At 36.6% G+C, this 21,039-nt stretch overlaps 1 protein-coding gene across 5 annotated transcripts; it reads right to left on the minus strand.

Moving 5' to 3' along the window:
* Window positions 1–4,615: 4,615 nt before the first annotated feature.
* LOC117617730 lies at window positions 4,616–19,813 on the minus strand. 5 transcript variants are annotated; one of them, XM_034347234.1, is made up of 26 exons: window positions 19,381–19,802; window positions 19,189–19,269; window positions 18,789–18,926; window positions 18,307–18,417; window positions 18,164–18,214; window positions 17,911–18,011; window positions 16,317–16,410; window positions 15,998–16,129; window positions 15,646–15,900; window positions 15,447–15,525; window positions 14,833–14,924; window positions 14,644–14,727; window positions 14,173–14,247; window positions 14,018–14,065; window positions 13,611–13,706; window positions 13,066–13,295; window positions 9,160–12,656; window positions 8,958–9,037; window positions 8,708–8,788; window positions 7,700–7,771; window positions 7,521–7,620; window positions 7,358–7,412; window positions 6,524–6,652; window positions 6,317–6,434; window positions 5,463–5,542; window positions 4,616–5,222 (listed from the first exon to the last, which is right to left on the minus strand). In XM_034347234.1, exons 1-26 carry the CDS (start codon window positions 19,543–19,545, stop codon window positions 4,802–4,804), a joined length of 6,465 nt encoding a protein of 2,154 aa, XP_034203125.1. In that variant the 5' UTR covers window positions 19,546–19,802; the 3' UTR covers window positions 4,616–4,801. The 5 variants fall into 5 exon arrangements, 4 of the variants coding, with proteins under 4 accessions (XP_034203125.1, XP_034203126.1, XP_034203127.1 ...); XR_004584376.1 differs by lacking the exons at window positions 7,358–7,412; window positions 7,521–7,620 and having other exon boundaries at window positions 4,977–5,222; window positions 19,381–19,813; XM_034347235.1 differs by lacking the exons at window positions 18,789–18,926; window positions 19,189–19,269; window positions 19,381–19,802 and having other exon boundaries at window positions 18,164–18,221; window positions 18,307–18,419.
* Between the last annotated feature and the right edge of the window lie 1,226 nt (window positions 19,814–21,039).

A 21,039-nucleotide genomic window follows, 5' to 3' on the forward strand; every position in this document is an offset into this window, starting at 1 on the left:
AACAAGGGGACTATCATAACGCATTTTTTCAATTTCAGCAGACAAACAACTGATAAGAACACAGAAGGTAAAAAGTGAGAGGACGGCATGTTTCTTCCCTGGATCAAAAAAATCCATATGTATATGACCAGCTTAATATAATGTGCTTCTCCTTGGTTGGTTGGCAATGTCACCTCTGCATCGTCTTGCTTAATAAATATATGTGCCTCAGAATACCCACGACGTAACTAAAGAAATGCAAGGAAGCAAGGTCAGAAGGTTGACCAAGCAAGTTTATGTAAATATAATATGATAAGGGGACCAAGTCATGACAGACTTTGCAAGCATTTTCAGCTGGCATCCATGCAAATGCAATGATTGATATCGAAAGTGAAATTTATAGTCAGCCCAAAAGTGAAATTTTGCAAGTATGTACGTAGGGAAAACAGTAGAGTGAGCCTCCAAATTACCATATTCATCTCTGACCGAAACTATATTACCATATTTGTGAAGTCGAAGTTGTATAACTTGCGTTATTGTATTGAAACGCGTTTTGAAGCCAAATTTTGAATTATTGTTGTTTCCTTGGTAAAGTAGGACTACGGTTAAGTGTAGCCTAAACTACTTGTCAGCTTGTAATTAGTAGGTTATTTTGAGTGTTAGACACCTTTGGTTATAGCAATCAAAAGAGACGAGCAAGAATTCTATAGTGAGGGCGTTATATATGGCCTTTAGGTGGTGTCCTATTTCTTAATCGTTGGATCAAATTGATTAGCCTAATCTAATGGTTAAGAGATAGGACATCACCTAAGAGCCATATATAAGCCTCTCACTATAAAATAACTCAAGAGACGAGAGAGATTGATGAGCAGGCCCAACCCACAGGTTATGCTGGTTGGGTGATGGCACATGGCCCCCCACAATTAGGGGCCTCCTAAAATTTTTAAGCCCACTTATTTGAAAAGAAAAAAACACAAAAGAGACCCTTAACTTATCTAGACTTCGTTCTTTAAAAAAAAAATGGGCCTTTGGATAAAAGAAAACAAAAAAATGAGCCTCTTTGTTTTCAATTGCCTAACCCAATCTGTGAATTGATTTTTTTTTAATTGCCTTTTGTTTTTAACGTGTTTTGCTTTTCTAAAGATCTCTTCCTTATTGCATAAAAATTGCAAATTAAAAATAATAAAAAAGTGTTCTTCGTTAGTCTTTCGAACTTCCCTTTGCAATTCGACCAAGGCATAGTGTGATTTTGCTATCTAAGTGTTCACTCGTTTTGATTTTAATCCTATGATGGTAGGGTGAAGTTTCCTATTGGCTTGACAATCATTAGTGATCAACAAGTCAACTTTCTTTTGTGCATGAGAGTGCCACTGCTAGCAATTTGAAACCCTAGCAAACTTCTAAAAAATAGATAACTTGCGCCCCAAGTTACTGATTCTTAAACAAACAATTGTAAATTTGGGTGAGAAATATCTCCCAAGTAAGTTCTTTTCTTGCCTCAGACTAGTGAGGACTTCAAAAAATTTCATAGTACAAAATTGTTAGTTTTGGCCAGAATACATATAAAAAGAAGAGAAATTGTTTTTAGGCACAACTGCCTATTACAAGACTCAAAAAGCAAAATATCAACTCCAAAAAAGACAACAGAATGTTGGACTTCGATTTATGCATGGGTATCTACTTCTGAACTGGGCTGGATTGGATGTGTCTATGCTGAATTGGATTGTCAACACCTTCAACTGATGAGTTTCAGCTAGAAATCAATACCAACATTTGAGTTTGGCAGAGTTTTAATTTATTTCGAGCCATAGAAGGCTTGTTGAACGGGCTGAATTGATGCCTCTTTAGTCTGAATAAGGACAGAAGTGGCTGGATTGATGGTCACTGAGCTGGAGCAGCGCTATGGTGCTTGTTCTGCTTGACCAACGCTTTCTGTAAATTTGTTGAGGTTTTCATATTTGTAAAAACCTGGACTCTACTTGACTTGGCTTTGTGCTTAACCAAATTTGTAACGAGAGAAATCTCGCTTTGTAAAACTGTTTCCCTAAACTAAGCTGAAACCAGATATTTGAATTCTAGCTGATTTGTTTCTTGTGGATCAAAGAGCTTTGGTTGTTTTAGGGTCTAAAAGCTTTTGAGATCAGTTGATCTTTTTGAGTTTGTCAGTTGTGACTTTGAGAGTTTTTGTCTTGATTGATTTTTTCGACTGTGTTTTGATATGTTCACCTCCTCTCACATTTATAGGAAATGCTGGAGTGAGGTTCTTAATTTTTAATAATGGGCAGCAGATCTTTAAAAGATCTTTCTTTTTAAATGCCACAAAAAGGGAATTAGTATTTTGGCAGAGAAAAACCATCAACAATTAGCTTTCATGGAGGTCTTTTCCTTGCTTTTTCTGAAAGAAAAAACCAACTCTCTTTGTTCCCTGTTTGTTCTTTGTAAAAAAGAACACAGTCTGTGATGATAGTCAGTTTGTTTTTTCTAGTGAACAACCTCCTTGCTCCTTACTTATCTCTTGAAAACGTAGTCTGCTTATCTCTTGGAAAGGCCAACTGCTTTGGTGCAGAATTTCTCTGTATATATAAAAAAGGGATTTGATCTTCTTTCTTTGGCTGCAAAAATGGAGAAGTCCTCCTGTAAGACCTACCTTCATTAACTCCCTATCAACTCCTCTGTGATAGTTGAAAATTTTGACTTTTCCAAAGTTAGAAAGTCACGTGGGGGCTCTTTTGAGAAAAAGTTCTGCTAACCTACCCTTTTTAGGGTAAAGATCAAATGGTGTGAATTTTTCAGAAGCTGGGCTTTTATCCAAAGCTGTGTGTGTTAGTTTTTAATTGCCAATAAAGATATTTTTTTTCTTCAAATCATGGCTATATTTGTAATTTGTTCAAAAAGGTCTGGGTTTTTTCAGCATCTTGGTTTTTTGACTTCTAATTCCTTTAGATAAAAAACCCAAATGTTTTGTTTATGGGCCTCTCGACAAAAATGGGCATGCGTGTAGAATTTTGGCCCAAACACTAAGTTAGATATTGTATGCAAAACTTGGAATTTAAATGCACGATTGCAAGAGCCTAGAAAAAAAAAAAAGGTGAATCCCTATTTATGGCTTATAAGTTTTTTTTTATTTTTTTATTTTTTACTTGTATACATAGAGGCATCAACATCTCTCTTTGCGCGGGACCTTCAAAATCAAAAGGCTAGCCTTGTCACACACACACACACAAAGAAAAGATAGATAGAAGAGAGAGGCTATAGAGATGGAGGAGGGAGGAGGGAGAAGAGAGTCACTGTTTCATGTTTGTTTGGTGTCTAGGACTGCATTAGATTTGATAACTAACTTGATTTATAGTGTGTTCACTAATCAGAAATTGATTTCCATGTATGGAGGATTTCTACGTTTACTTCACATCAAGAAATTAAAAGTAAGTGGGACCTACACAAAATTAGAATTGAATTCCTATTTTGGAGGAATTCAATTCTTGGGTGGGATGTGGTATTTTAATTCTTGGAGAACTAACCCATTAGTAATTCATTTTTTTACCGATTATATCCTCACACAATTTTAAAATTTTCAACTTTGCCATCTACTTTAACCCAACAACGAGGACATTTTAGTAATTAACACTACTCCTACCCCAATTCCATATGATTTAGTAAACGACTTCAATAGGAATCTATAATCTAACTTCAATAAGAATCTATAATCTAACTCTCCTCAACCCATATGGTTTAGTAAACAACTTCAATAGGAATCCAAAATCTTATTCTCCTCAATCAAACTCCTCATCAATTCAATTCCTCCTACGATGTGTTTACTAATCAGGAATTGGAATTCTCATCAAGAATTGAATTCCACTTGTAGATGATTCATGCGTTTACTTCACATCAAGGAATTGAAAAGTAAATGGGGTCCACACAAAATTAGGAATTAAATTCTTGATTTTGAAGGAATTCAATTCTTGGATAAGATGTGGTATTCTAATTCCTAGAGAACTAGCCTATTAGGAATTCATTTTTTTACCAATTATATTCTCACTTAATTTTCAAAATTTCAAATTTGCCATATACTTTAATCAAACAATGAGGACATTTTAGTAATTAGTATCACTCTTACCCCAATTCCATTTGGTTTAATAAACAGCTTCAATTGGAATATGGAGTCTAACTCCCCTCAATTCATGGTTTAGTAAACAAATTCAATAAGAAAACGGAATCTAATTATCCTCAATCCAACTCCTCATCAATTCAATTCCTCATAATCCAATTACGGATTAGTAAACATGCTATTAGAGTATATTGAAGTAGGAAATACGGTGAAAGATTTTTCATTTTGGGGGATAATTGAAAGGGATAAGTTATGGTCCAAAAATGTAAGAATAAGTTATAATGTGTCGATATCCTGCCATTTTATGACAACTAGATATAATAAATTTTCTTCATAATTAATCTAAATACACTTGCTAAAAGTAAAATTAAATAGGATCATTTGTATTTGGGCTTTCCAAATCCAAAATCTCCCTCCCTAATCCATCAATCCAAATGGGCTCTAAAAGGTTCAAACCCCCATGACAGTGTGTAAGAAATCCCCTTTCCTTTCGTAGTTTAGACTCTCTTTTGTATTTAAAATATAAAAAAGTGACTTATCCAATACTAAACACAATTTTATAACTTAAGGTACAGGTATGTTACATGAAGATGACCTCATCAGATCACCACCAAATTAAGAAACCACGTCGTAACTCTTATCAACAGCTCTCCTTACAAAATACACACTAGCGTATCCTAACCTAGAACCAGACTTCACTAATTCTGAAGTCATTAGTCATAAATGTTTTCTTTCCCACTTTCCTTCTCGTCTCCCATCCCGTTCTCTCCGCTCCACTACCTGCCTGGACTTGCTCCCTCTTGAACCATGCCTCTGACCTGACCCAAATCCACCAGGCTGTCCATCAAATGCTGAAACTGAGTCCGGATCTCCAACACTACCCGTATCACCTGAGTCTTTGCTTCCATCCAGATTTTCTTCATAACCACTGCCACCATCATCCAGACGATCACGAGATTGTAAAATGGTAGGCTGGCCGGAAAATTGCCGGGACCCAGACAGAACCACAGTTGGCATGGTCCCCATGGAAGAACTGGTAGTAGAAGTTTCAAGCTGCAAATTTCCAGAACTTGATCTCGTGCTACCTTCACTACCTGCTCTTCCATTTTCTCTTTCACGATACCTGTCCCGTGGCCGACTGCAAAATGAATATACCAAACTGAGTCTAAACCAAAAGTAATTGCAGCATATAATTATAGATGCAGCAAAACAAGTATGCTCAATAATAATCCATGATTCATATTTAATTTACATTTGTTGTGGCATGCCCCTGCACCCTTATATCCACTAAAAAATAAATATTTTAGTCTACACTATCTATCCATGAACAAAACTTAAGAATAATTAAGCAGTTCCCACAAATCACATAAAAGATCACCTGCTGTAGGTAGAGGAAAAGTCACGTCGTGATGGTCGTACTCCTGCTTCAGCCTGTTCCAATTCACGCTGAAGCTCCCTCTGCCAAAGGAAAAGGTTCAAGACATTAGTATGCAACTCTTCTTCGCTGAAGTATTACATATACCATTTTTTTAACCCAGAAACAAGAGACTGCAGAAAATGCATCCTCTTAAAAGGCCCATGACTTACAGATACAGTATTTCCACCTTTTCAGTTCCATTCAGGTTTCCAGAATGACAGTAAATATAATAAACTTGAATGGTATGACTTTGTTCCCCAGCAAGTTAATAAATTTGTCAAAGAATGATACTTTATCAGAGGACTTGGGATGGCAGAAAACTGGAATGACCAAATACTTGGCCAACAAAAAACAAAAAAGAGAAGATGAATTCTCATTTCCTTCCAAGTGATGACTTCAAAATATCTACTTGATTCATTCTCGTGGGAGAGATGGAGGAATGCTAGCATTAATATAAAACTCTACATGTATAGATCAGTAGGTAGAGGGAAAGAGGAAGGGGAAAATCATGATTGCCAATGGATATTGGCATTACAGAAAGCAGTTAGGCCCAAGTCCTCCTGGCCTTCACTGTCCTTATAGTCAAATTAATATAAGACATGCAACAAGAATACAAGGGGAAGGTGTAGTTTCAAAGTCAATATAATATTTAGTCTCAAAGACTGAACCATGGTCTGACAAATTCTTCACCCAAATTTGCCATAATCAGCCAATTACCAGCATTTCCAATGTCAATTATTTGAAACTTAGCAAATCCAGATAGTATGGAAATGGTTTTCATCGCAGATCAAGACACTACTGAAAAGGGCTTTTACCTGAGCTTGTCTTTCCTTCTCCATCTCAAGGTTTTGTCGCAGCTCCCTGGTTTTTGCACGCTCAAGTTCTAGCAATCTCTGTCTCTCGATATCCTTTTCAACTTCAGCTGCTCTCTCCCTGGTACATTAGTCCATATGTTAGTTGTGGACCAACAAATATCTAATCAGTACAATATAAAACAAGATGAGCCACTAAGGAAGCAACACCTATCAAGTTCTTGAAGTAGCTCAGCTTCTCGTAAAGCTACCTCTTCAAAAGATTTCTGGCGGGCACGTCTCATAAGAAGTTTTTTCTGCCTGCGGGCGACTATGTCTTCATGGAGCTTGGACTTTTCTCTGATAGCAAAGGAAGATCACAGAAACTGAATTTGAAGTCTACAAAAATACCAAGCTAAAAGAAACTGGAAACCTTCCCAAAAAATAGGCACAAAAGTAGAAGAATTTAACATGTATAAGATTATTTATTTTGTCTAGCTGATGCATGTAAGATTTGATTATTTTAAATTTGGGTGCTCTTCAGCCATCAAAGATTAGGTGCCTTCAAAATAAGATCCTATGGCAAATTGGACTCAGAACATCTTAAAAACCAACGTTTGAGCTAGTGCATCCTTTAGTAAGATAAGAACCTCATTATTTTCAACATAAAAACGCCTGGGAGAAGTACTACTTGATAGTGTGACACAATTTATTGCAATTCAATATAAGGAAGGATGCAAGCCTGATTACTGACTGCTGATATTCTGAAGCTCATCTAGTGTTGTCTAGCAGTTAGTTTTATTACAGGTTAATACCAATTAAAACTAGGGATGGAAAAATTTAACACGAGGTAAAACTGCAGACTTCCTGGAATGAGCAAAGTTGTCTGCGTTACCAGCCTATAGCAATTTCAAAGTAAAAAAAACAAAATTTTTAATAAGAATTTGAAAGTAATATTCAGAGGTATTTATAGACGTGAAAGAGGGTGTCACCGGTACATGTGTGGTAAGTGGTAAAAATATTTTTACAAGGAATGAATATACCATTAATATTTTTATCACTTACAAGGAATGAATGCAATCCTTGATTTGCTTAAGGCGTGCATCATCTTCCACAGGAGCTGAAAAACAAAGTGTTTAAGTTTACCATTTCCACAAACAAATTTTAACATGACCATTCTCCAACGGCCAACAGCTGTAATGAGAAATATAAGGAAAGAAAGCTTTACAGCTTAGAGAAAGAATCTGATGTCCATCTTTGGTTGGTGATTCATGTAATGCATGTTCTTTCTGAAGGATATCCCATTCTAGTTCAGCCTCCTCTAGTTCCTATGACATATTCAGTTAATACAAAGACATGGATAAGTTGGGAACGTAACGAAAAGCAACAATTGTAATTCAGGCTTACCATAACCTCTTGGTCAATTTTGTTTGAGAAAATATCAAAGTACGACTTTGCAGAAGTTAAACTGGCAAGGACCTGTTACAAATCAATAATTATATATTAGCTTCTAGGAGATGGAAAGGCAGTATAAGTCAACAACTAATCCAGGAAACCCATGGAAAAAGCAAGGGATATAAAAAAAATTTAGTCGATGGACGTGAGGTAGATCAATTTCATCTCTTCTCCTAATCCCTCCTTTTGCAACATTTATAGGACACAGACGAATAGTTATCCTGTTTTTCTTATTTTGGGAACATAAGAATTCATATCTGTTTTAAGTGTCTACAGCAATATCAAAGTAATAGAAAGTTCTAAGATGTTTTTTTTTAATCTTTCAATATGTTAAGTAAACATTGGATGGATGCCTGTTCAGATAGCATTTGAGATGTATAGATACCATGACAGTTATGACTGTTAAGTATCAAATTAGGCTTTTTAAAGCTCCAATAATTTTATAAATAAATAAGACCTAAAATTGATTCAAAAGCAAAATATTCATAGCAGAAAATTGAGAAACAATCTGTTAAACAACACACGCTACAAGATCAAATATGCCACCAACACATATAAATATTGTATTGACGTCGGAATGCAACCCTTTTTATAACAGAAGCAATGGCCTCTAGCAAGCAATCCTAGCTTCATTCGGAAAATATAAATAAATAATATAACTTTTTGGTTACAATGTATAATGTGAGTCCAAGTTAATTTATCTGAATTTGTGCAACATGCAGTTCAATAACAACTTTATGACCATCTAAGAAGAAATTTACCCCAGAGGATTGTAAATGTGTGGTGTTCATCTTGGTATAAAATTATACATGATTGAACTTACTTCCTCTACCTTAAATTTTTTGGATGGCGTGATCAAGCAAAGATTTTTCAATGCAAACAAAATTACAATAACATCAATAAAATCACTCTCTGCAATCAAATTAAATTTTACCATATCATCTCTAAAATGTTCCTCACCTGAAGAACGGACTCGCGAGTACTTTCAAAATCTGGGTCAGATTGTTTTGAAGACCTTGAAGTTAGTATTTCTCTCAGGACCTTACATGTAAAATGTGGTTCGATTAATAAGTAATATAATTTTAAATTGCTGATTAAAACAATTAAAAAGAAAGAAAACTAGTTCCAAGGAAAATGTTTGGCATATACTCCAATATCTTTGACATATTATGCCATGACAACAATAAACAATAATTTTCCTGTTACCCACCTCTTTAGCTTCATCCCCTTCACTTTTCAATCTACACAAGACTTGGCAAGCCCTTTTCTCGACATCCCCAGACCTTCCATCTAGAAAAGGAACAATGGGAAAAATTAAAAATTAAAATAAACAAAAAAGGAAAGACAAAACATTCACTCCCAACATCTCCAGAATAATTCAATAAAATTAGAGAAATATAACAAGTGGATACCAGGCTTTGACGATGCCAGAGTCTCAATATTCTTCCAAACATTCTGAGGAATCATAGAGATATCTTCATCCGGGCAGTATAGACAAGCACCAGCAATCAGTGCTAATGAAAGCCTCAGCAATTGGCCCTCACAATTTGGACGGGCAAGCTCTCCCAAGCCAAGAACACTATCAGCTGCGGCGAGAAAAGACTGCAGCAGACGTCGCTCAGCAAATGGGATACAATCTACAAGAAGTGTCATTGCCCGAGTCCTCACAAGTAATGATGCATCAGATGAAGCAAGGACAACCACCAGATTCCATGTGCTTGAAACCAAATGAGAAATAATCGACTCGGGAACAGATGTAACAAATCCAGGTGAAACTAAATTTTTGTAGAACATGGAAGATTGAAGGGCAGTTCCTCCACTCAAATCTTGGCCAACAAGTTTTCCTAAGAGCTTAAGGGCTATAGATCGTTGCTCAGGTTCAGGATGACCCAGCATTGTACAGAACAAATTAGCAAGAGGAACCTCACATTCCTTGAGGGAATGGACACCCTTGGTAAGCAAAATCAATAGCCATTTATCACTCTGCAAGCGCCAAGCAATTTTTGGTGCATTGCAAGAACTACTTTTTATTGCAGAGCAGATGGAGCCAATCACACTATTAAGGCCAAACTTAGGGGGCACAGCAAGTACACAATCAAGCACAACAGAAGCAACTTCCCAGCATCTGTTTTCTTGAAGGGTCAGAATGGTCTCAGAAATTACTTCTAAACCAGTCCTCCAATGATCAGGGAACTGGTCAACTGACGTAGATGGGAAAGAAATTTCAGCATCATTTTCTTGAGCGTCATTAACTCTTTGTGCAATTGATGCCAAGAATCTTGAGTACATAAAACACTCTGTTGATGTAATAGTCATCTTCTTAGATAATTGATGATGAAGATTCCAACATAGCTCAGTTGTCGAGTAAAGCTTACCAATAAGAACCTCCAAGTGTTTTGAGAATTCTTCTATTTCCTCAGGAAATAAATGATAAACCTTTTTATTCACAATATCAGCACCAACATTGTTACCTTCTAACTTCTCGGAGGCCTTTTCTTGACTTGAACTACGGTAGACATCACTGAGGAACCATGAATGTGACTCCAGTCCACTTTCATTTTGTCCCTCAGTGGGCAGCTCCAATGGGATGGCACCAAAGAACTGCAAAGTCTGAACTAACAGAAGTTTGCAACTCTCCATAACACTCTGGAATGCACAAAGGTAATTGTGGAAAGAAGAAGTTGGCTCAAAGGCAGTAAAATCGGCCCAAAAAACTAAGGACTGCAGCATTTCCCTCCTCCTCTGAGCAGATAAATCAGGAAAGACAGACGCCAAAATGAAAATTGTCAATCCTCTGTTGTATACTTTTTCAGTAGAATTATCTTGGTTAGCACCCTGTCTGATGTTAGTGAAAAGCTCATCAAAGCATAATGACTCAAAATTAACACATGAATCATCTACCAATGACCTTTCCTCATCAGACACCTTACACAAAGAATATGAAATGATTGGTTTCAACAAAGACAATACAGAATCAAGAAATGACACATCGCAGTAAGATGCCCTACAAAGACATGCTAGCACTTGCACCACTCTAGGTATCTCAGGCACCATTGCTTCCATGTGCTCGGTTACAATGGCTTCAAGTGTATAGAGGATGATTGCTTTGGCATTCTTTGAAACATAGCCTTTCAAATGGTCAGAACTATTTCCAGCAGAAAGCTGCTCTGTATGTAGAAATGGCCATGAACACAAATCAGAGAACCAACACAAAATATCGGGCACCATACTGGAAGGAAGAGACCTCAACTGCAACCCAACAGCCTCCAAAATGGTTTCTCCAAAAGCTTCAAATTGCTTTTTCATATTAGGAAAGAACTTAAAGAGATCAGGGTAAATGACACGAAAAGATTGGTCCTGATGCTGCTGATCAGCAACTTCAAATCCTTTAATGGATGCAGAAACAATTTCGCCCCCTGATTCTTCATATTTTCGACTCACAACATTATCTACAACAGAAAGTTCGTCTGCAAATGTAGACAATAGAGATGTCAGCTGTGGTAGATCAGAAGCAAGTAAAAGCTGGTCCTTCATGTACTGTCTTGCATTACGAGATACTGCCATCCAACCAAGAAATCGAACAAGAGGGGATGTGCATCTAGAAAAAGTTGAAATCCTCTGCATCCAGGCTGAAGGTGGAATCAGATTTCCATAACGGAAACCATTTTTATTGATTGCAAAGCCCGTTTCCTCATCGCCACCGCTTGAAGAAATTACCAATCTTTGAAGCAGTATCCACCGTCGTTGTATCCCATGTATTGTTTCCGGCTCCAACTGCAGATTGTTTTCTTTGAACTGATAATACAGGGATGTTAGCATCCCATTTAAGTACTCAGCGGATCCTAATGCAATGTCAATCACGTGTTCTGGAGCACAGTATAGCTTAGTCGCTGAATTCAACAAGAATATCATACACTGCATAAGAATTTCATGCATCGAGTGCTGCTCCCTTCGCAATCGTTGAATCAGAAAGCAGCACAACAAAGCTTGATTTTGTCGAACCAAGGTGATGGCATCCGCAGATTGTACATCAAGCGGAGACAACCTAATGACTTGTTCATCAAATCCTACGGTGTAGTACGGACTAAGTCCTCCATCTGAAACTTTTTCTCGATACTCTCTGTCCAACTCCGCAGCCTCGAGCAGAATTTGAAGAACAATTTTGTCTCTTTTCCTTTCAAGAAGAGATATTGTTTCTAGGTCATTCTTAGACTTTCCAGAGACCATTCGCGCCCCAATTTCATGATTTTGTGGAGTCCTAATCCCACTGACGTTTATCTCCTTCCTTAACTTTGGATTTCCTCTAAAAGACATCATAAAAAATGGATTGACATAGCACTCTGCAGCCAAGAGCAAAGCATCTATGGCAGCATCATGACTCTCAATGGTAATCCCATTCTGTGAATGCAAATCTAAGGCCAATCGCCGAAATTCAGAAGCCCTGAGCTCGCAGTCTTGATAGGTTATAAGTTGGAAATAATCTGCTTGCAAGTTGAAATATTCCGCAGAGAAACCAGCATCTAGTTTTAAGTCAATTTGAAACCTGTGTGGAAAATGTTTCCCGACCAGATGTTTTGGTTCAGAGCCAGAATCCCCATGGTTAGAGACAGTGCTGTTCTCGTTGGGACAACTGGATATACTTGTCAATACAATGTTATGCAGTTCTGGAGGTGCAAAAAGAAGACTGGCGTCTTCCGAAATGTCAATTTTTACGGCTGTTTCAGAAACATCTATCTTCCCGTCAAATTCATCCTGGCTGTTTGATTTTGAAGCTACCCCATGGTGAGAAGCTGAAGAATGAGATAAACCAGATAAAGATTCAGGTTCCAGTGGTCTAGGGACTGGAGATGTTCGAAGGTCAATTTCAGGAGGTAGCTGCATGTGAGGTTCCAATATCGAGAGTAGCACACTGCATCAAGAATTGTATATCCATCAACAATCCAATATAGCCAACAAAAATTGTCATAGGCGAAAACACAAAATGTTAATTTGAAATATAAAAATCAATAAACAAAGTGGTATGCAGGAAACAACAGGATAACATTCACTTGTGCATTGTGAACTGTGAACTGTCGTAACAGTAAATAGAAGATTATTCATGCATTGTGAACTGTGGTAACAATAAATTGAAGATTATTCATCTTTTCTTCAGAGCCATATGGTATTTCATATACATTTGAGCAACATGAATTTGAATAAAGTAAGAGTTGAGCAGGCAAAGCCAAGTAGTCAAAATAGCATTTATAATCAATTTTTTATACAAATATCCCCCACTCCCTTTTAAAACTAGTTATTATAAATTTTCCTTAAGACATTACCTAGGAGCAACTGATCCACGCCTCCATTCAGATTCCAGTGAAGGAAGAACTGCGGGTTTCTGCACTGCCGTGCGAATTACATTGAGGGCAATAACACAATTCTCTTCCTGCTTTTCTGGATGTGCAGAAGACAGATCTCCAAAGGCTATTATTCCCTTCAATCTTCCTACAGCAGGATCAAGGAAAGGCTCTAGCATCTCCACAAGAAAGAGTATCCTATGCTTAACTTCCTGAAAACAGAAAAAAGTACACAAAAAAGAAGTTACCTTTTTTTATTATAAAAAGAAAAAAAAAGAAACATAGCCATTATAGAAAGATTCTTTTAACTCAATAAAAGTAAGCTTATGTAGCGGTTATAAATCTCAAGAATACCAAAAGGGATAATTGACAATGACATTACAAAAAGCTAACACTCTAACTATCCAAACAGAAACATTTGAGCCCTCTACCTATCCAAGACACTAACATACAAACCAAAACAATGAAGCGGATAAACTTTTAAATTACCAATCATGATGACAAGAAAACCAAACAGAATGCAATACCTTATACTTTCCTAGCATATCATCCATGTGACCAGAGAGAGCCAGAACAATGTATTTTAAGGCAGCACGAGCACGAGGCAGGGAGTGGCGAGCACCCTAAAACAAGAGCAATGACAGAGTTTTTATATAATGAAAACAAAAGCTAGCTGTCAGAAAATGCATAACATTCAAAGTTCATGTAAACCTAGTACTCTATCCTGGATAAAGTTTTATTATTTATTTGAACCCAAAAAATATATCATGTGCAAAAACAAGAAACTTTAACAGCTGACTCAGTTGTCACTTCATCAAAGTTTGATCGTATGCATGTATGACTCAACCTATCTTCCTTACCTTTGACAATCTGAGATGATACATGAGAGCATTATAACATTAATATTTTTTGTTCATATAATTGAAAAGCATACCTGAATTACACCCAAAAGATCCTCTAGAAGCTCTACAGCCAGATCAACCTGTATTCAAAGCAAAAAGAGGAAGTTCGACTAGAAGTGTAAACACACGGGAGAACTAAACCACACTATGAGAAAGTTACAGCAAAAGAAATCCGCCTCAGACAAACCTTTGCAATCACTTGACTTAGCCAAGGTGCTAGCACGCCACAACAGAGATCAATCAAAACACATGCAGCCTTAGCCTGCAAGACAAAACAGGCAAACACAGTTTGTTCCCAAGTGAGAACAATATAATTCTTGAAAAATAAAGCTTCGAGCAATAGAGTATGGGTTTGTGCTTATTAGAAGTTATATGTATGGAATATATACCGCTATGAGGGTAAGTATCCACGAAATATCAAACATTCTCACAAATAAATTTAACTTATTTCCATTTATATATGCCTTGAACCAACCAACGTCATCCTTTTCTACATCAACAGAATATTATTTTTCATCCAATTGGTCATATTCTTAAATGCAAAGAATGTTTCTCTCATTCACTCATAAAAAATTTAAAAAAAAAGTATTAGAAATAGAGATGAATAGGCGAGGATAGCATTCTAAGCAGGCTAATAATAATGAGCAAAGTCACTAACATGCGATGGTGAATATGATGATAAATAGCCAGCACAAGCATGAAGCAGCGGACGGTATAATGGTGAACACGATGTTGCTACAATCTGCAGTAATAACACCATGATCAGAATAATATGATCTACTGGTCAAAATACAATATCAAATTTACCAAGCCAAAACGAATAATTTTCATTAACATTAACCACAACCTGGGAGAGGGCTTCTTGAACAATTGGTTGTTTCCATTGAGAGAAACTATCATCAACAATGTCAGACGGACGGCTAACAGAGGGACGAAGTGCTATAAAACCCAAAGAATAACATGTGAAACAAATTGATCAACCAGAAATCACCCCAGAATTCTCAGTAAAATTCAGAAATCAGATCAACGAAATCCAAATTTCTAATTTAATGCAAAAAATAACTTAGAAAACCATTATGTGTAATACTAGAAAACTTAAAATTTGAAAGCAAACAAAGAAAAAAACAGTCCCCAGAAGAAGTGGAAACAAACTAGACCAAGTCAATTGGTCAACGAACCTAAAGCTTAAACATAAAAAACAAAAGTAGAAAATAATTACCACTTCAGACCAAGAAGAAAACATTAAAAAATAAACACATATATATATGTCTGTATTATTGTCTGATTAAGTATAAAATTACTTATTGCAAAGCAACATTCAGAAGGCACACATTAGGGTTTAACCAGAAAGACAGAATTCTGGTTTCCAAAACTTTTAAGAATTGAGTGGAACTTCAAATTATTAGGACATCTATATGACATGACAATAACTAGGAAGAGCGATTAGGTGGGGCAATCAACCTGGCAGTAATGCTTGAACTAGCGGTAACGCAGACCAGAAGTCAGAAGTCCTATCTGCTAATTTGCTGCAGAGCTGAGGCTGAGAAACATCACAGGTTAAATTGTAAGTGGATAGATAAGAATAGCAGCCAACAAAAAACAGACATCAGAATAACGGAGGATGCTTATTGAGTTTAATATTACTATTGCTGTAATCAACCTGTGACGCACAAGCATAAAGAACATGTAAAATCCCTTCCTCCACTGCTCCTATATCCAAGATGTTAAGATAGCTTGAGTCCCAGTGATCACCAGGCAACTGGAACTCTTCTCCAAACAAGTTTGAGTAATCAACTAAAGGTGCCGGATTAGTTATTTCTGATTTTACTGCTTCATCTCCATATGTCACTTCACCAGGAGGTGTTGATCCTTCATGTGCCACAGGCTCTATAAGCTTATGCAGAACTCTAGCAGCCTGAGATCAAAAGCATGAAAGTGTCCAATCATGCAGTAAAATTAAAACCTTGCTAAATGACCATCAAAAGGAAAAAGTGAGGAGACCCATTAATTACCATTCTGCAAACAATTCCTAAATCAGAATCTTTATATGCCTTCCTCAACAGCACAAAAATTGCATCTGCACGGAATACTATAGAACTGGATGTTGACAGGACGAAAGGTGAAGTGCCGCGTGATCTTCGTGGCTGCATACAATAGAAGGAGCAAGCTATAAATCATCTAAGACCATAAATAATGAAAAGTTCATGTAATATCAATCCCCTAAACCCTAAACCCTAAACATTGGAATAAAGGTATGCATGTGAAGTCAAAGGCAAAAAGAAAAGAAGACAATGATGAAGGAAAAAAAAAAAAAAAGAGCACAAAAGAGACCTCAAAGTTAGAAGACACGGTTAAGGCTGATGACAGCTGACTATGTTTAGAAACTTCAGAGTCTGAGATATTGCCTGAAGACTTTGCAGCTGTCCTGCAGTATCAATACAAGACAACATTATAGTAAGTACATTGGCATAGCTAAGTGACCTAAATGTGTAATAGAGTGCAAAAAGATGAGAGATCTACATAAGCAATGATAACTGAAATGCCAAAAATTATAGAACAAAGTCAAATTTTGCGGCTAACAGCAAACTTAACAAAATGTTTCAAATGTGTCATTCCCAAAAGTGATCGTTGTCCATATAGACACCTGATGTGCAAAATGTTTAATGCAGCTTTTAGATGACTTAATTAGTAAGGACTTCGATTCTTGAACCATTGGAAATCAATTATTTGATGGGAACATGCTTTACTAAACATTGGAACAGGAAAAAGGAGAAAAGTGCTTCATTATTGCACCTTAACACTGGCCTGTAATTCTTGGGCCTGAAAGAAATACATGAATTTCCAATGATTTTAGCTCATTTTTAGAGTTAAGTACAGGATAAGGTTTATGACCTCTACATGAACTAACGGACCAAGCAGAAGGCAGCCCCCAATCTCATAAAGCTAGATTGGCATTTAACCTGCCAAAGACCCCCATTCGGGTAATGCTAGAGTAGCATTTAGCCTGCCGAACTAATATATGTACAACATATTCGAAAAGATGCCAATATGCGCTTTTTCAAGAAACTCTTTCAAATCAGTGTCAGACCTTCAAAGCCAAGACAATCCTTCAATTCACCTTATCAACCAAAACTAACCAAACAAAGCGCTTGAACTACTAGTACTAGATTTTATTTTAGTACAATAACAGCACCCAACAAAATTTCTTTGATTACCAGTCAAACCTCCAAACAACAATCTTCTAATTACATCAACTGATATCCTTACCCTAAAGGGTCTAAACTTCCTACACTTCTTTCCCATATAATCCCTGCATACTTGACCCCCAAAAATAAAAATATCCCTGCACATCTGCCTAAAATAACCTTTTCACAGAATGCCACTTAAAACCCTACTTCCTACAACCAACCCTCAAACGTGTCATCAATTATTTTTCCCTTAAGAACCTTTTAACACCTGCTGCAACTCGATTTTGCATCAAGGTGAAAGAGGAAATCAAGGTAGATGTATATATTCCATAAAACATGATAAAGGAGCAGTAACAGATAATACAATCAGGAAAGAGAGAAACAGGATTAAAAGGTTTGAAACTGAAAAAAATTTGTTCTTCAAATCTATTCTCATTCCAAGAGTCAAACATGCACCTCTTATAAGCTCAAAATAGAATAAAACCAAGGTACTCCTGAATATTTCTATAGTTATCGTTAAATTACGAAAAGAGAATACTCTAGATAGCAAGCATATAAGAAAATCTTTACCATAGAATACTCTAAATAATGACTTTGTGCTCACAAAAATTAAGCAATTGAGTTGCAAAGGCATGAAGATAAAGTACATACATCATCTGTAACAACATGCAAGCAAAGACCATTGCAAGCTGGATTTGAGAGATAGCATGCATGAAAGACATTAAGCAGGTACATACCTTTCATTCCCAAGATTAAGTATGGGATAAAAAGGACCGGCAAGCATAGCAAGAAAACGTAAATTAGGTTCAGCAGCATCCAAGAAGCTATTAAGGTCTGCCTGCACCGTTTGCAAGAAAGGAGTGCATAGAAAATGCCATCAGTGTAATAGAAAATAGAAGAAAATCAGATAAGGGTAACAGACAAAGAAAAATAGGGGACTTATGCAGAAAGAAAAGAAATTACATACAAATCTGAGACAAATGAATATACCTCAAGTTGGGGAAGGAACACAAGCAACCGACTTGTCATGTCTTTAAGCAACTACAAACTAGTAGGCATCAGAAGGCAGAGAGATATAAAAATACAAAAACAGGGTACACAGTAAACATTATAGATAGCACAATTGGATCCACCTGAAGATGCAAATCATGGGCATCTTGTTTGTGAGATATAATGGATGGCAACAAGTGGTTAACAACTGGTTGAAACTCTGGTTCCAGGCCAGTCACTGAAACCCCGATAAGCTGAAACGGTAGAAATATAAGAAACCTTAGTGCCAATAAATCTGAGATCAGATGTGATTCATTAATCACATGATGGGATCGTTATTAGGCATGACATAATTGAAGAGAAATAATATATTTATATATCTATATACATGTATATATATTCAAAACTGCAGAAAAGTTAGGAGTTTCAAACGATTGGGAATGGACTTGTTATTTCATTGGAGAGGTAGCTATAACAAAAGGACAAATGGTGTGGCATGGGGGGCAAAAATTCAAAACTTGATAAATGAAATTTATCGCAAGCAAGCACATATGGATTTATTCATATTTCATATGCTAAGGCGGATCAAATCAATAATGTCACAGATATAATTCCCATATCATACCTGTATGAAGAAAATAGCTATGGGATTTCCCCTCAAACAAGATATTCGCACATAGCGACAGGGAGTATAGTTCATGGGATAGATCATGTCGCGTCGCGGTGCTTCACAACGTGGGCGAACTTTTACAAATGTCTCTGGCTGTTCAAAAAACGAAATAAAGTAAAAACCCCAGAGCAAACAACTTGGTAGAAAATTCATCTAAAACATGCAGAACTGAAGCTTGAAGCTATATCAGCAGTTCACATTACCCTTAAATCATATACAATCAACTATGTTAAGATACCACAGATGCTAAAGTGGATTCAAAGCAAACAACTTTCATGAGTCGAGTTAGACAAAGAAATGAAATTTCCCATACTCAAAACACAAACAAACAAACAAACAAAAGCAGTTGACTAACCTTGTAGCGTAAGCCAACTGAAATTTCCCATTCGAGCACAGACTTGTTGTAAATTCGTATGTGCGATAACAAGCAAGGTTCCTACCAAACCCAGAAGACAAAATTTAAACTAAATCAAAATTAAGTGAATCATAAAATTGGCAGGATTAGAGTTAGGGTTAGAGTAGAAAGGGAGGGAGGGAGAGGAGTTACGTTGAGCTCGAGAAGAATCCACTCCTTGGTGTTGGTAGCGGTGGACCAGTGGGAGCGGAGGTCGGCGTCGAGCACGTGACCCGCCTTCTGGGACGGCGACTCACGTGACATTGCCTTCACTTTGTATTCCAGAGGTTTCGCCCTCGCCTCAAACTCTATATCCATCTTCCCTCTTTCTCTTTCACTGTGTTTCTAGTTTTGAAGCACTGACGAGGGGCTACTGAGTCTGAAGGAGCTATAGAGAAGAAGAGTGTTTTCTTTGTTCTAAAATCGTGGTTGGGAAGCTCCTGCGGATGGTCGTCGTCGTTCGCGTCCTCGTCCTCGTGGAGGAGAAATGAGTTGGTGTTGCTATTTTCTGTCTTGTTTTCTTTTCTTTTAATATTTTTGTATTAGGAGAAGGGGCTTCCTCAATTCAGATTTCAATGATTCTGAAGGAAGGTTCAGCTGTATTCAGCTGAGTTGGATTCTAAACCCTCCAATCAGAATTTTTTAAGTAATCTAAAACATCTAGTGTTTTCAATTTAGATTTCTATAATATTTTTAAAGACTTTAAATATCCGGTGTAATTCAATTAGCATTCTAGAGTGTTTAAACAGATTTTGTTTAAGTGCCAGTTTTCATAAAACTCGATGGAACTTTAGAATTCATATCAAATTTAATAGACTTTTAGAAGACTTCTATGTAACTTTTTAATAAATTTTCTTTAGATTTGTATGGCTTTTATTCCAAACTTCTATAATTTCTTTAGCTGATATGGTTCCTTGTTCTTTGTAGCCGTAATGAGAAAAACAAACAGGAAAAGATCAGATGACTGCTAGAGGAAAAAAATGAAGTATGATAAAGGCCCTGAAAGAAAAAACAAAAGACGTGCTCAAGTAGGCCTCCATCTTCTACAGAAACTTTGGGCCCGTGGCCATCCTTGTTTTGTTTTCTTTGAGATCTCATCAAAGCCATGACTTTATTAACTCCTCCCTATCAATGTCTCTATTAATAATACACGTAACAAGTTAGCTTTTTATCAGAATCAACTACACATGAAAAGATTTTTACTTATAACTTGACCAGAGAAGACGATAAAGAATGTAAACCCACCCGTTGTTGTCAATGTATCTAATGGTGATCCAATTTCAAGAGATGTTCTGATACTTGATTTGTACTAACATGAAATAAAATTTTAAACAACATGAAATAAAAGCCAAATTCATAACATCTTTTCCTTCAACAACATGAAATAAAATTATGTTTAACGAAAAGCATAATTCATAAGAAATATAGTGACAAATGTATTACAAATTTGGCGTCTAAACTCCGATTGGGACATATGATATCTTTCTGAAAAGGGAACGATGTCACGAGTCAAAAATATGGTAGATTTTGGGCTTTTGAGGTTGTTTAGGCTTCCAAAACAACATTTAAAAGTTGTAGTTAATTGTCAATTATTTTTTTTTATACTTTTTATCTATATTTGTCTCAGTTTTTTTGTTCGATTATAGAAAGGTTGTCAATTACTATATTTCAATTTCTGTTGAGGCCCAAAAATCCAAGGGGCTAAGCCCAAGTTGACTATTGGCCCAATAGGGACAAGTAAACACAAGAGAATTTAAGGAACGAATTAATACGAGCTACGGGCCACATGCCGCGCCAAACAAGAACGTGCGG

This window comes from Prunus dulcis, chromosome 2 (genome assembly GCF_902201215.1).
Source record: "Prunus dulcis chromosome 2, ALMONDv2, whole genome shotgun sequence".
Classification (NCBI taxonomy): Eukaryota; Viridiplantae; Streptophyta; class Magnoliopsida; order Rosales; family Rosaceae; genus Prunus; species Prunus dulcis.